This window comes from Ictidomys tridecemlineatus, chromosome 1 (assembly GCF_052094955.1).
Source record: "Ictidomys tridecemlineatus isolate mIctTri1 chromosome 1, mIctTri1.hap1, whole genome shotgun sequence".
Classification (NCBI taxonomy): Eukaryota; Metazoa; Chordata; class Mammalia; order Rodentia; family Sciuridae; genus Ictidomys; species Ictidomys tridecemlineatus.
In genome coordinates this window covers 10,436,556-10,451,096 of record NC_135477.1, presented here as the reverse complement: position 1 = coordinate 10,451,096, position 14,541 = coordinate 10,436,556, and the positions used below count along the sequence as shown (strand labels likewise).

The window sequence follows — 14,541 nt, the reverse complement described above, 5'->3', positions numbered from 1 at the left end:
GTATTCTCATGATTTTGAAAATGATGAAAGTGAATCAAACAGTACTTTTAAATTCCAAACATTCAAAACTGAATGCTTTATTCTGTTCTTACCAACTTGGTCTTGAAAATAATGTTCTACAACACAAGTAAAAATACAAGCCAAGATCAGGTGAGAAAATAAGCATATATAATAAGTTCGTTAACTTTCTTAACTAAAGTTAAGGCAATGTTTAAAACAAGGATATATAATGTCTGAATTAATACAAATCTGAACGTGTGTGTTCTTAAGGGAGAGTGTGTAATCTGCCTGGGTGGGTGGTGGGCAGGAGAGCATTTGCACTACCTCCTATACTTAAATTCACCCTGTAATGTGTTTCCAAGTGAACACAGGGCTTGTCTACATAGATCATATCTTACATAATTCATGAAAAACAGTCCAAGGTACTGATAATTGGGGAAGTTTTATTTCAAGGGAACATTTCTGCAAGATCAAGCAAAATTATGATTTCTTTGGTAGATTATCATGTACATTGGCACAGTCAAGACACATGGAAACTAACCTACTTTGTTCTAGGACAAAGATAATGTTTTTCATTCTCAGATTCAGTTGAGCCTTCATTTTATTTCTGAAAGTTGAAGGAAGGTGTAGTCTACCAGTTATAAAAATGAAAACCAGTTAGAGTTCTAATATAAACATTATTTACATTAGTTTATAAAAATAGATTTAAATGTAGGAAAAGAACAACTAATTTTTACTTCCCTTCATTAGGCATAATGAATTCCTTGACTTTTCAAGGCTGACCCTGTTTTCTTGGTTAAAATCAATGTCAACTTAAGCCTTCCTTACATGAAAAAAATTTTAAGGACTCATTTAATTGATCTGTTTTCAATGAGGTAAGTTACTAGATTTATATATACCATTGGTAGCTTAAAAAAGCATTCTAACCCTTCTAAAGACTCTTGTTGCCACAATGATACCATTTTGCTTTCTACATATTAGTAATATTTCATTCCTTTAAAGATTTGTACATCAAAACCAATTGGTCTGGGGAAAACATAACCTTGCATTGGGCCTTTACAGGACTAGCAGATAATATTTCTTCATCCAGCACATTTGGAACTGATAAACTTCTATGTCTCAAAATCCAATCTTTAAAGTAACTAAATGCCATTTATTAGTTTTAAAATCCTTTTTTCTCTTCTGGGGATACAGTGCAGTGGTGCAGCTTGCCTAACAGAGGTGAGGCCCTACCTTCCATCTCAGTACCATAAAAAAAAAAAAGTTTTTCCTAAAGAGTTATTTTAAAAAATATTTTTAAAGTCTACTTAGATTCTTTTTTTTTAGCAGAACTTCATTAGGTTGTGTTCCCTTAAGTGATCCCATAAAATAGTAGTTTCCAAATGTACTGGGATGTAATGAGAAACATAAGGACAATATAGCGTTCTTCAAAAAGCTATATTTATTCCATTTAAAAGACTACCTCTTATTCTGAGATTGTCCTTTTATTTAAAAAAAAAACCTCAAATATATCCACAATGATTTCTTTCAGATTACTTGCCAAAATAAATTGACAACCCTGTCCCCAAATTTTCAGAATTTTACTGGTCCATAGAATGCAAAATCTGGGTACCAGTGCCATGTAAAAGGCTAGTTTTTCAAGCTGTTAATAACTGTTAGAATGTTTCTGTGGCCAAATATCTGGGAAATGATACTATAGGATTTTACCCGTGAATCTAGCAAGTATGTTCATTCACCAAACTTTGACTACTGAACATACTCAAATCCACTGTTAATTGGAAAGACATAGAAATCTCAAGAGCACAATCCCTCCAACTTTGAAATTACAACAATTTTCTTCAAATGAAGTTAACATTAGCATTTGAACAGAGTCTGGCCTATGACTTAGCTGCAGCTAAGGAAATAGGTATAATCAGCAACATTTATCAATATTAAACTTTTAATATCAAATACATTTTTGTACACCATTACTAATTTATATCATTATAAAACAAAACTTCAAAAGTTCCATAAAATCAGTAAGGTAAAAGCCCTCACTGAGTATCATATAAACTTCAGATGTCATCAGGCTTGATTTCAAGAAAAGTCATTGGGTTTTGATACAAATTATGTATAAAACTGTGGTATAAATGATATTTGAATTTTACAATAATGTGGCTACAGTTTTGCCCATTACTACTCAAATAGGTATCAGAACTTTAAAGTTCATTTCCATTCACACATTTTTGCTGTTGAAGCCTGTTTCTTCTTAAAGACTCGAGCTGCTTTGCTCTTAGCCATCGTTCTCTTGACAGTGTCGTCTGCCCAGCACTGAGAGACAGAAACCTGGTTTGAAACAGAAACACATTTAAGTCTAAGAAAAAATTTAAGATCTAGGAATACTATTAAAAAAAATCATCCAAGTGTTGCCACCTGTAATCCCAGCAGTTTTGGAGGCTAAGGCAGAGGATTGCGAGTTCAAAGCCAGCCTCAGCAACTTAGAGGAGACCCTGTCTCTAAATAAAAAATAAAAAGGGCTAGGGATGTGGCTCAGAGGCCCTGAGTTCAATCTCGGGTACCAAAAAAAAAAAAAAAAAAAAGCACACACACACAAAAAAATCCCCACAGTCCAGACGAAGACCACCTACACACAAGTCAAGAGCTAGGTTAGACCCCACAAGGAATTCCCGGAAGAGCAAGAATTGGAGGGTAGCTGGCTCTTTGAAGCTTAGAGGATAAGCAGCATTCCTGTTCCATTTATGAGGCAACTGTCCAAACAGAATTCCCCCTCAATAATCCCTTCTTTAGAAGGCGTTGTTTAAAAAGAAAAAAATTCTGCTGTTTTTAGAAGTCTGAGTTACTGCTAAATAAATGCACAGCTTTCAGAAAAAGCAATTATGAGCATATATACTACTCACCGCGCTACCACCAGCAGCTGGTGGAGGTCATCAGCAGTGATGCTCTGAGGGTCATTCTTTCGCATTTCCACAAAATCATCTTCAACTGCCTTTATTGAAAGAGTAAATGTACTTTATAAGGTTCCTTTAAAACTCCCTTAAGTGTACTTAAAAACCATTGTTTTTGTAAGAAATAAGATACTTGGTCCTTTGATTAATGAAAAAATGAGGATGTCAGCTCCACCTCTTAGACAAACAAGAATATAGATGGAAAAAAGGATGGAGAACTGAAATTTTACACACAGAAAAATGCTACTGATGAAAATATTCTAAACAAAATAAAATGAGAAGGTGAAACAAAATTAGCAACTTGCCTAACAACTGATGCCTTTGAATAGGGAAGAGTGACAACCATGAAAACTGCAGAAAGCAGTGATCAGAATCCGCTTTTTCAAACCTCTGGAAATAAACGTGACCCTAGCAGCAATCTAGGGAACATTTATGAAGGAAAAAGAGGTGATTCTTGGTAAGAAAGATGAGCTTTGTGGCATTTTAACTTGCTTTACTCCCATATTCTACAATACCGGGGGCCCCCTGGTGATAGCTTCAAAAATGGCAGACTAGAGCCCAGAACAGGGCCAGAGTTTCTTCAAAGCAGGGCTGCCAGAGAACTGTCATTATCTGACCTTTTTGGTGATTTCCTGGAAGACTCACCAGTGGGGACAGGGCTTAGTGGTAAAGTGCTTGCCTAGCACATGCAATGTGTTTGATCTTTAGAACCTCAAAAAGAGGGGAAAGGGGGCCAGGATTGTGGCTCAGTGGTAGAGCACTTGCCTAGCATGCATGAGGGACTGGGATTGATCCTCAGCACTACATAAAAATAAAAATGAAATAAAGGTATTGTGTCCATCTACAACTAAAAGATATTTTTTAAATGTTTCTAAAACAAAGGAGGGGGGATAAATCTAAAAGCACTAACATACAACAAACCCTAGAACCTAGTTTCTAAAACAGAGGTGCCACATTATGTTATTTGAAATGTTTGAAAAATCAGATATGCAAAGATGAAGGTACACACAGCCCACAAACTAAAAATAAAGAGTCAAAAGAAACTGTTCCTGAAGAAACCCAAATATTAGACCCACTAGACAAACATTTTAAACTGGTTATTTTAAATATCTTCAGAGAAGTAAGAGAGACCACGAACAATGGTGCACTTTTACCTGCAGTCCAAAAAGAGTTCTAAATTGTGAGCCATTCTAAGTGTTGTGACAAAATCTTGCCCTGTCCTGTTTGGAACATGTCATCCTTCATTGGCATAGTCACACTGTGTATGCCACCTGCTCTGTAGAGGCAGTTGAGAGGGGAAGAGACCACATTCACTGAACTTTTATTACAGTATATTGCTATAAATGTTCTCTCATCAATTATGGTTGTCAATCTCTTGCTGTGCTTAATGCATGAATCCTGTCATAGAGAGCATTATCTGCGGTTTCAGGCTCACACTGGGGATCCTGGGATGAATCTTTCGTAAGTAAGGGGGAGGGGCTACTGTATAAACTAAAGGAAACTAAGAGAACATGTCTTACTAAATAGAGAATGGCAAAGCCAGACAAGACAAGGGTTGGGGTGGGAGCTGTGGCTCAGTGGCAGAGCACAGAGCCCTTGCCTGGCATATTTGGGACTCTGGATCTGCTCTGCAGCAACACATACACACACACAATAATTGGAAATAACAAACAAACAAAAAAACCAGAGATATTCTTGAATGCTATAGAAAATGACTGATTATGTACAAAGGATCCTGTCACCAGAAATCATAGAATAGAAGTAGGAGGCAGTGAAAAGACACAAAGGGCTAAGAAAAAGATGATACCCAGAATTCTACATTCAGCAAAATTAGCCTTAAGGAGAATAACCCCATCAAGGTGCAGTGAAATCCCAATGACTTAGGAGGCTGCAGCAGAAGGATCACAAGTTTGAAGCCGGTCTCAGCAACTTAGTGAGACCCTGTCTCAAACAATAAGGGCCAGGGATATAGCTCAGTGGTAGAGTGTCCCTGGTTCAATCCCCATTTCATGGGAGAGAAAAGACAATACTAGATAAGCAAAATCTTTCTCATGAACAGATGTGTCCTACAAAAAACACTAAAGGGAGTTCTTTAGGCTGAAATGAAAGGACGCTAGACAAGAACATGAACCCGCAGGATGAAACAAATGGCACCAGCAAAGGCAACTGCACAGTTAATAGAGATCAGCAGAAATGCCTGATTTAGAAGACACGTACGTAAAGTAATAATTACCAGTGCATACGGGTGGAATTTTTATGACAATAGCATGGAGAAAAAAAATCATAATGAAGCAAAATTTTTGTGTATTCTTGTAATTAAATTGACCATTAATCCTAAATGATTATATAATTATGATATTAAGAGCCAGGGATGTGGTTCAATGGGAAAAGCACTTGCCTAGCATGTGTGAGGCCCCCAGTTCAATCCCCCAGCACCGCCAAAAAAAAGATATTAATAATTTTAGCTCCTGGGAAGCTACTAAGAAAATATTATTTTTTAAAAAGTCCAGGGAATAAAATGAGACAGCAGGAAACAATATCTATTTCAAACAAACAAAGACTATAAAGGAAGAAAAAGGAAAGACATAGAAAGCAAAGAGCAAATTTACCCCATCTGTAATAATAAATGTAAATTGGCAAAACATTACAATTTACACAGGGAAATCCTTGATGTAACTTGAATGTACCTTGGTTATTTCATCAGATATACTATAATCCAGGAATCTCAAAAGGGTCAGGTAGATGCGGAATTTGTTCAGCACAGAAGGCAGCACCGCCGAGAGGAGGCTATTCGTGTACTCCTCCATGTTTGGAGGGATTAGCTGAGGCTGTAAATGAATCTGACAGTCTGCCTGAAAAGAGAAACGGGACCCAGTATTTTTCAAATTCCTAGATTAAGCTACATGTGCAGAAGCTGCATGCTCTATCAGCTTCCAAGGGAATTAGGAAATACCACTTAATTTTGCGAAAGGGAATTAGTTTTTAAAATGATTTACATACATTATAACTACCACAGCAATTATTACTGAGGCTAGCTTTTGCTGGGTGTGGTGGCACATGCCTGTAATCCCAGAGACTCAGGAGGCTGAGGCAGGAGGATTGTGAGTTAAAAGCCAACCTCAGCAACTTAGCAAGGCCTTGAGCAACTCAGCAAGACCCTGTCTCTAATGAGATATAAAAAAGGACTGGGGATGTGGCTTAGTGGTTATGAGCCCCTGGGTTCAATTCATGGTACACCAAAAATTGGAGGTCTGGGAATGTAGCTCAGTGGTAAAGTACCCTTGGATTCAATTCCTAGTACTGCAAAAGGGGAAAGAAAAAAACAAACCTCAATGGTATCAATAAACATAAAAAAAAAAGGTGGACATCTCTAAAAGGCAGTTATCATTATTATTATTATTTTTTTAATGGTGCTGGGGAATGAACCCAGGGCCTTGGGCACACTAGGCAAGCACTCTACCGACTGACCTATATCCCCAGCCCAGCCCAAGCTATTCCTGAACTTGAGATCCTCCTGCCTCCTAAACTCCTAAATTGCTGGGATTACAGGCATGCACCACCATGCACTACCATTCCTGGCCAATTTAACTTTTTTTTTTTTTTAATATTTATTTATTTAGTTAGTTATCGGCAGATACAAGATCTTTGTTTTGTATGTGGTGCTGAGGATCGAACCCGGACCGCACGCATGCCAGGCGAGCGTGCTACCGCTTGAGCCACATCCCCAGCCCCCAATTTAACTTTTTATTGTACTTTTCCACAGAAAACTTACTAATGTCAAAGGTTATTCCTCATGTTCACAAGTGAACTCTACAGAGTAGCTATACACCTTTTAAATACCTGGGATGTATTTCTCATCATCCTCAAAATTCAAACCTCTTGATCAGCTACTCCATTTCACCATAAAGTATAAAATTCATTACCAGGTGATTAGGGACATTTAATAAGGAAAGCTAAACTATTTCTCATGTAAGTGACAGAAAATAATGGGACAAAGGCAATCAAGCGGAAGTCTGGATGTTAATCCACCCGCAGACAGCTTTTACTTTGTACGCTCAGATGGGGGCATGTCTGTGCTAATAGCCAGGTGATCCTGTGACTTCCTGATGGCTGCTTCTTGGTAGCTGCAAGTTTCCATCCCAAGGCAGGAACAAAATAACTTATTCCCTTTTTAATAGTCAGCAGCCACAATGAAGAAATAGAACTTGGAAGCAACACCAACATAAAACAAAAACATAGCCATCTACATTTAAAAGTGACTCTTTTTACCGGGAGGAGTGACCGCCCCTCTGAAGTAATCAGTACGTTGATACTGCAGGGAAATTCCATCTGGTGGTAACTGAAGTCATAGTCCACCTTCTGCCAGGTTATTAGGTTGCTCAGAGCTGTCACATTGTGAACACCTAGAAGAGTAAGAACATCATTTTCAGTCACTTGATCTTAATCATAGGAACATTAGTTTGGCTGACAAGGATTATAGACGTGAGGTTTGTGCTGCTTAAATAAAGACTATGAAGGATGACCGATTTATAAGCTGAGTGTCCCCAAGCAAACATTCACTAGGTGATGAGCTCCACAGACAGACAGCATGAGGCCTGCTGGAGCTGTCTGGGACAAAGAATACTCACCCTAATGCCTAATGTCTGATCCACCACAGGATACTAATGGGACCCCAGCAAGTGAGGTCACTTCCTAGGTAGTGTGGTCACAGGGCTACAGTGATCTTACTCAATTTGACTGGGCCTATTCTCACCTTTGCCTGAGGTGTACACAGCCTACAGTACTGTTTCTTCTATTTTTACCTCCTGAACTGATCACCAGCACAGTGCCATCTTGATTCTCTTCACCTGAGCACAAGATAAGGCACTCCACTTTCTTGTGATTTTATAACATGCTCCATAATTGAGGTTAGTTCAAACCATCTGATCCATTAAATATTTTTTTCAAAGATTCTCTACAAAATGTTTAAAAAGTTCAACGGGAGATATCAAATGTTTTACTACATCTTCTCTATACCTCTCCTATGAGGTAGCAGATTAAAGGCAAAACCTCCCATTTCAGCCTTTAAAAAGCTATTTGTGCTAATGTACTGCTTTAAAAATCGTGAAGACTAAATAGTTGAGTGCTCAGTTTATGATGTTTAATTAAATGCACACCCCAAGCCTTCATCTGAAATATTTTCCAATACACATTTGTCTTCATCCACAGACATCCTTTTGAAAAGTCATTACCAGGCTTAACTTTAGCCAGAAAAGGGTGACAGGGGGCGTCCATGTGCATACCTGGGGTGTCCAGCTGCCCTTGCTCCAGGAGCGTTTCATCAATGAAGAGGGAAGTGTTGTTGGGCAGCTGGAGGAGTCCACTGACCAAGCGGTTGGCTGTGTAGTCTTTGTGAGGAGTGAATTTTAAGTGGTTCATGTTCTCTATAGTCATCTGCAGGCGAAAGGACTGCAAGGGAAATGTTTAATGAGCAAGGATTGAAGTTTGCTGTTGTAAGAAAGCATGTATTTGGAGTCAAAAACTTTTTTCAGATAGAATGATCTTATATATTTCTAAGGGAGTAATGACATGACCTCTAGAACTCTGAGACACACAGATACAGCTATTTCCTGTGTTAGATTTTCACTCACTCTGGAAGCAGCTTTATTCTCAAATGTCTTATTCAATAGTCTTAAAGAATCAGTTCTATTCTGTCGGTGACAAATGGTAGACAACTGACTTCTTCCCATAACACAAGCTAGCAAAACAAAGTATTTTATTCTTCAAGAAAGGGAGAGAAAAACTCATCATTTTTCACTATGCTCTTTGGATGAAAATCATATTCATTCATCACTGACTACTACAGACACTTTTGAACGGAAGTGCTGAAAGAAAATTCAAGGAGCAGAGCACACTGAACCATCTTGGTGCTGCAGGGCTCACCGCTGTTGCCCCAAGTCTGCCAGAGCAGGGAATCTGCCAAGCCCTGGACACTGCCTCTATGCTCGGCCCACAGCACTCCCAGTGCCCCTTGGCCCTGCCCTCAATGCACTTCACTTTTCTAGACTCAGCCTGAGAAGCAGCATATGTGTTGTGGTGGGGAGCCAGGCTTGGCACTGCAGAGCACAGGCAGGCCATTCTCGCATAACCTACGGTGAAAGCTACATAAGACCGTAAATAGCCAAGTGTGCAGGAAGTACTTCTAGACACAGGAGGTGATGGGATGTGGTAAAGTGAAAAAGCAAATGCCCTCCAAAGTGGTGCAGGAAGAGAATACGAAGGGGAAAGCTCACACCACATTAGAACCTACAGCACTTTCCCCTGATAACATGCAAGGATGCTCACTCTTGCCCTCCGTATGTGCTACTTAAACCTTGGCCTCCCAGTTGAGTGGACTCGGGTTGCCTCCCGGTTTCCCCAGGGCTCATTCCATGCTGGCATTCCTCACACTGCCAAGCACACGCTCCTTGGTGGCTCTGAATCTGTTCTCTGCACAGCCCCTGAGCAGCCCCCAGGTCTGTCACTGGACTCCCCGAGTTCTGTCAGGAGGCGTCCTGGGAGCTAGGCTTTTCCTGCCCATGCTATGAATGTTGGCAGCTCTGTCCTGGGCCACTACCAGGACTCTGTCTCCTCCTCCTGGGGCTTTATTCTATAGGGCACATAAATGACATACCATAGATTAATTTATTTGTTGGTCTTTCACCACAAAAATTTAAGCTCCATGAGGGCAAGGGATCTATTTCAGTAATTACTGAAAAGTGGTAGAGAGCTGGGTGCCATGGCTCACACCTGTAATTCCAGCAGCAACTTGGGTGGCTGAGGCAGGAGGATCTAAAATTTGAGGCCAGCCTGGGCGACTTAGCAAGATCCTATCTCAAAACGACAAAAAAAAGGGGGGTAGGGGTGTGGTGCAGTGGTAGAGGGCCTCTGCTCTGGGTTCAACTCCCAATGATACACAAACACACCCACACCCACAAAGTGGTACAGAACCTAGGGAATTGCCAAGACTCTCTAATGGGACCTATGAGATAAAAATTATGATTTTTACCCAGATATTTTCAATGTACAAGATTAAGACTAATGAATTTTACTGCAGCAGATAAAATTACACATTCCAACTACCCTTCCAAAAAAAAAAAAAAAGAATCAAAACATCACATTATAACAGACTGAATGCAAAGACAAAAAAAAAAATCTAGGGATCTCCTATTAATTTAGATATTAAAGAGATTAGCAAAAATGTAGAAAAAGTTCATTTTTATTACTTTTTCTTTTTTTTAATTTGGGAAAAGTTATTTTTACAAAAACACCTATGTTTGAAGGTAATTATTATTTTAACATTTTCAACTTTACTTCTAAAATGTGGGAAATTAATGATACATGCACCCAACATAAACTACCTCTCTGCATCTTAGGACTTTATCAGAGGGAGAAAGGCTCATCTATTCTGGTCACTACTCCTTAAGGATCTGCAAAAATGCTAGCACTTAGACACACTCAATAAACTGGTTCAGTGACTGATCCAGACTAAACTCTTACATTCCCAAAGCAAAAGGGGATCAGTATTTTCTATCACATGATGTGTCAGACGCAATTCCCCTGTTCCCAAGATCCTTACACACAGAAATACTGTACTCCAGATCACCTGGCAAGTAAAGAAAGCTCAACTTCCCAAATAACAATTGAAACTGGGGCAATGAAGATGAAGGTCTTTTTTTTTTTTTAAATTACCTTAGCTAAAAGGAGGAGGTTCCTATAATTTAGAGCTCATTTAAAGATTTTAATGCAAAGGATACCAAATTGCACAAATTGGCATTGACTGAGAGTACAATTTTAAGAGTTACTGGGATTCTGTGACTTGTTAGACTTAGAGAAATTTGTGCTAACGCAAGAAATGTGGGACGTTTAGGAGAGAGAGCATGCTTTCAATCATGTAACTTGGCAGGCTTTGTTTCCTCTTAAGTGACAGCTACTAAAATCTCAAATTTAGGTATGTGGGTTGAATGGAAGACAATGAGAAGGATTTTTGGTGTGCTTTATGTTTATGATGAGTATTTATATTGATCTTACTGCTGGAACAAGATGTTGAATAATTCGATATAAGTGTTCTGTGAAGGTACTATTCCGTGGGCAACCACTCAAGTTAACTGTAAATTTTCCTAGTGGAAGAACATCTCTTCTTGTATATCTAGGGAAAAAAAAAGAAAAAAGAAAAAAAAAGAAAGAAAGAAAGAAAGAAAAATAAATCAATAAATGAGATACTGAAGTGACTTCCTGATTTCATTAAAAAGCAAATAAAATTTAGCTTACTGTTATCATTAAAAATATAGAATAATATTCAAGCTAGCTTTTTCTTTTTTTTTTTTTTTGGTGTGTGGTACTGGGGATTGAACCCAGGAGCACTCTACCTCTGCACTATACACCTGTCCCTTCTTTTTTATTTTGAGACAGGGTCTTAGTAGGGTTTCCAGGCTGACCCTCAAACTTATAATCCTCCTGCCTCAGTCTCAAGCAGCTGGAATTTGTCTAGCTATTTGATCTACCAGAATAACTGCAAATAAAATTAATAGCCAATATTATTCTAAGAGCTTATACACTTACTCATTTCATTTCCAAACATTCTGAGATAGGTTTTATTATTTTTGTTTTACAGATGAGAAATCTTGAGGCACAGAACTTTACTGGGTAAGCATCGATAATCTGAAATCCAAAATCCATAATGCTCCATAATCTGAAACAGAGCCCAGTGGTGCTCAAAAAGTTTCAGAGCTGGGATTATTTCCAGTTTGGGGATTAGAGATATTTGACCTGTAACAGGCTCGTCTAGTCAGAAACTGATAGAGCCGAGATTCAAAATCAGGCAGTTTGGTTCCAATATCTGAGCTCTCAGTCATTACGTACCATTATCTCAGATCCCACCAGAGGAAAGTAAGAATCATGGCACCAAGCTGTTTACTACAATGTTGTGGTTAACCACAGAGAAAAACTAGGAGATGCTTACAGTACAACACAACTGTATAATGAATCAGTGTGCAGCCATTAAAAAGTTCATGAAAAATTATAATGGGAAAATGTTTTATATGTATTAAATGCTAAAGGCAACATATGGGTATAACTGATAACTATATTGGTATATATAATGTACATGTATATATACATAAAAACATGAATAAGTACCACAGTGGTACCTGAAATTATCTCCCAGTGGTGAGATAACAGATGACTGCTATTTTCTTCAAGTTCCTTGAACTTATTGAAGGAGCACATTATTTTTGAAATCAGAAAACAAAGTGGAGTCAAAGGGTGAGGCTAATGTCAATGTATAAATTAAAATGTGCACATGATGTAACTTGTTGACTGTCTTTTAGAAGCAAAGCCTCGGGATGTGCAAACAGAATTCAGAATGTAAAAAGTGGCTGGGATTCAGCTCAGTAGTCTAGCATGTTCCGGCCCTGGGTTCAATCCCTAGCCCTGCAAAAAAAGAAAAGGAAAAGGAAAAAGGAAAAAAAAAAAAAAAAGAAGAAGCTCATTTTACTCATCAGCCAGGCCCTTTATTTGATTTTGGCTCTAACATTGAGGGGACAAAATCAAAAAACTGATGCGAACAAAGAATTGGCCTTAAAAAAAAAAAAAAAAAAAAAAAAAAAGAATTGGCCTAACACTTGTTAACATTAGATGTGAAGCCTAATAAGTTACACCAGAACCTTCCCGACCTTTTCCACTGACTACACCACACTGAAATGCCCTTGATACCCACCAAGAATACAGACGGCACTTACACTGTAGAGATGAGGTGCAATATCAGGTACTCGGCAGCCAGGCTATCCCCCAGCAGCGCATGTGTGAGGAACCCAAGCAGCTCTGCTCTGACTGGAGACAACTCGGACATGAAGGCCGACACGACTGCAGGAGGAAGAAAAGCCACTCAGAGCACATGCCAGCTCCTCTAGGCGTCTCGGAGCAAATGAGCTGTGCTCAGCAGGTAATTGGTGTGCACCTGAACACTGGCCGCTCAGTGACAAATGAGGGTGCTCCTGGGACAATGACAGCTTGCACCCTCTTTCTCTCCCCCTCGATAAGAGAATTAACATGAGGAGAACAGGGTCCAGCACAGACATTACAGGAAACACCTATTCTGATGGAGGAGGAACTATCTCAGCACCACTCTTGAGTATAAGCCACAGGCAGCTCTGGACCTAGGAGGGAAGAGTCTGGCTCACTTACACTTACAGGTTCTGCTCTCCTCTTTGTTAAGGCAGGCAGGTAACAACGGATTGATGTGCTGTAGCTTCTGGGCTAAAATCACATGAATTCTTGGCACCAAGGAGGCAGGAGGACTGTGTACCCTCTGCTCCTCTGCTGTGTCTGTGCACTCCATAGGGTCCAGCAATGCAGAAGCATCCCTGTATTAGACACCAGTTGCAAAGGTGTGAATGTAATGTGCATATCTGAAGGCAAAATTAGAATTCAAGCCAAGACTACTTCTCTCCTGAGACAGCAGAAAGTGGATCCTCATTCTCAAAAGTTTCCCCACAGAGATTTCAGGCCAGTTTGATAGAATAAACTTATTCCATTCTTCATAACTGACGGTTTCCACTCGACATGCTGTCACTAGCACTGCCATCAATGGGCTACAGAATGTCATTCATAAGGTTATTTTGACACACACACTCATTCTGGAACTACCTACTGAGATATCAAGTACTTCATCGCATATCTCCAAACTGGAGTCTTTTTCTCAAAAGTCATGCAGTAGCTATTTTTCAGTGTATGGAGAATCATTTGTCTCTACCTTGCTATTTGTCTTTGCTAAATTTTATCCTTACCTGATATCTTCCTTGAATATTGAGTAGAAAAGCCATTAAGATGGCATGCATTTTTCAGATTTGCTAAATAAATTGGTATATAATGAATTGATTGTGAGATTGAAATAAATGACTAAAATGTTTTAAAATCTTTGACTATTCTAACACATACTACATAATACACAATATTCATTCGACACTGTGCACACAAATTCATGAAAAGCTCACAGCTACCCTTATTTCCAGTGAGGAAACCAAGCTCAAGGTTGCACTGTCACTGAGTGGCCAAAGAGGATTCTAACCCTGCTGTTTGTCCCAGCCTGTGCTCCCACTTCTAAGCTAAGCAATAATTCAGGAGGAAAGTATTCATAGCCATAAATAGCCAAGAGAAGCAATTTTAGGGACTGTTACTAAGAGATTATTAGATTTACTTTTATGTTATTTAAAATGTGCTTTGCAAATTTTTATCTAGTATGAAAAATGTAAGTTCTTCCTTTGCAGACCATGATAAATATCTAGTCTTCAACAAGAGAACTCTACTGTATCCAGGGAACAGTAGTCCTCTCTTTGGGAAACAGTAAAAGAAAAAATAATGAGGGACTGGGGTTGTGGCTCAGTGGTTAAGCGCTTGCCTGGTATGTGTGAGGCCCTAGGTTCGATCCTCAGCACCACATATAAACAAAGTAAAAACTCCATTGGCAACTAAAAGAATATTAAAAAAAATAATAATAATGAGGAAGATGTGGATTTCTACTACATTTTGTTAAATGAGAAAAATTAAAAGTACAAATGATTTAATACATGTTTGTTCC

The 14,541-nt window shown here is 38.9% G+C and overlaps 1 protein-coding gene across 3 annotated transcripts in view; it reads right to left on the bottom strand.

Moving 5' to 3' along the window:
• Positions 1-423: 423 nt before the first annotated feature.
• Mcmbp (minichromosome maintenance complex binding protein) overlaps positions 424-14,541 on the bottom strand; it is a 39,718-nt gene continuing 25,600 nt past the window's right edge. The window contains exons 9-16 of one of the 3 annotated variants that reach the window (XM_078039916.1): positions 13,149-13,327; positions 12,704-12,827; positions 10,995-11,112; positions 8,228-8,393; positions 7,215-7,348; positions 5,633-5,797; positions 2,898-2,986; positions 424-2,325 (exon numbers count right to left, since the gene is read on the bottom strand). In XM_078039916.1, the coding sequence (XP_077896042.1) occupies positions 2,199-2,325; positions 2,898-2,986; positions 5,633-5,797; positions 7,215-7,348; positions 8,228-8,393; positions 10,995-11,112; positions 12,704-12,827; positions 13,149-13,327 (1,102 nt within the window). In that variant the 3' untranslated portion in view covers positions 424-2,198. The remainder of the gene's footprint in view (positions 2,326-2,897; positions 2,987-5,632; positions 5,798-7,214; positions 7,349-8,227; positions 8,394-10,994; positions 11,113-12,703; positions 12,828-13,148; positions 13,328-14,541) is intronic. The other 2 variants (XM_078039953.1, XM_078039985.1) reach the window with 2 other exon arrangements.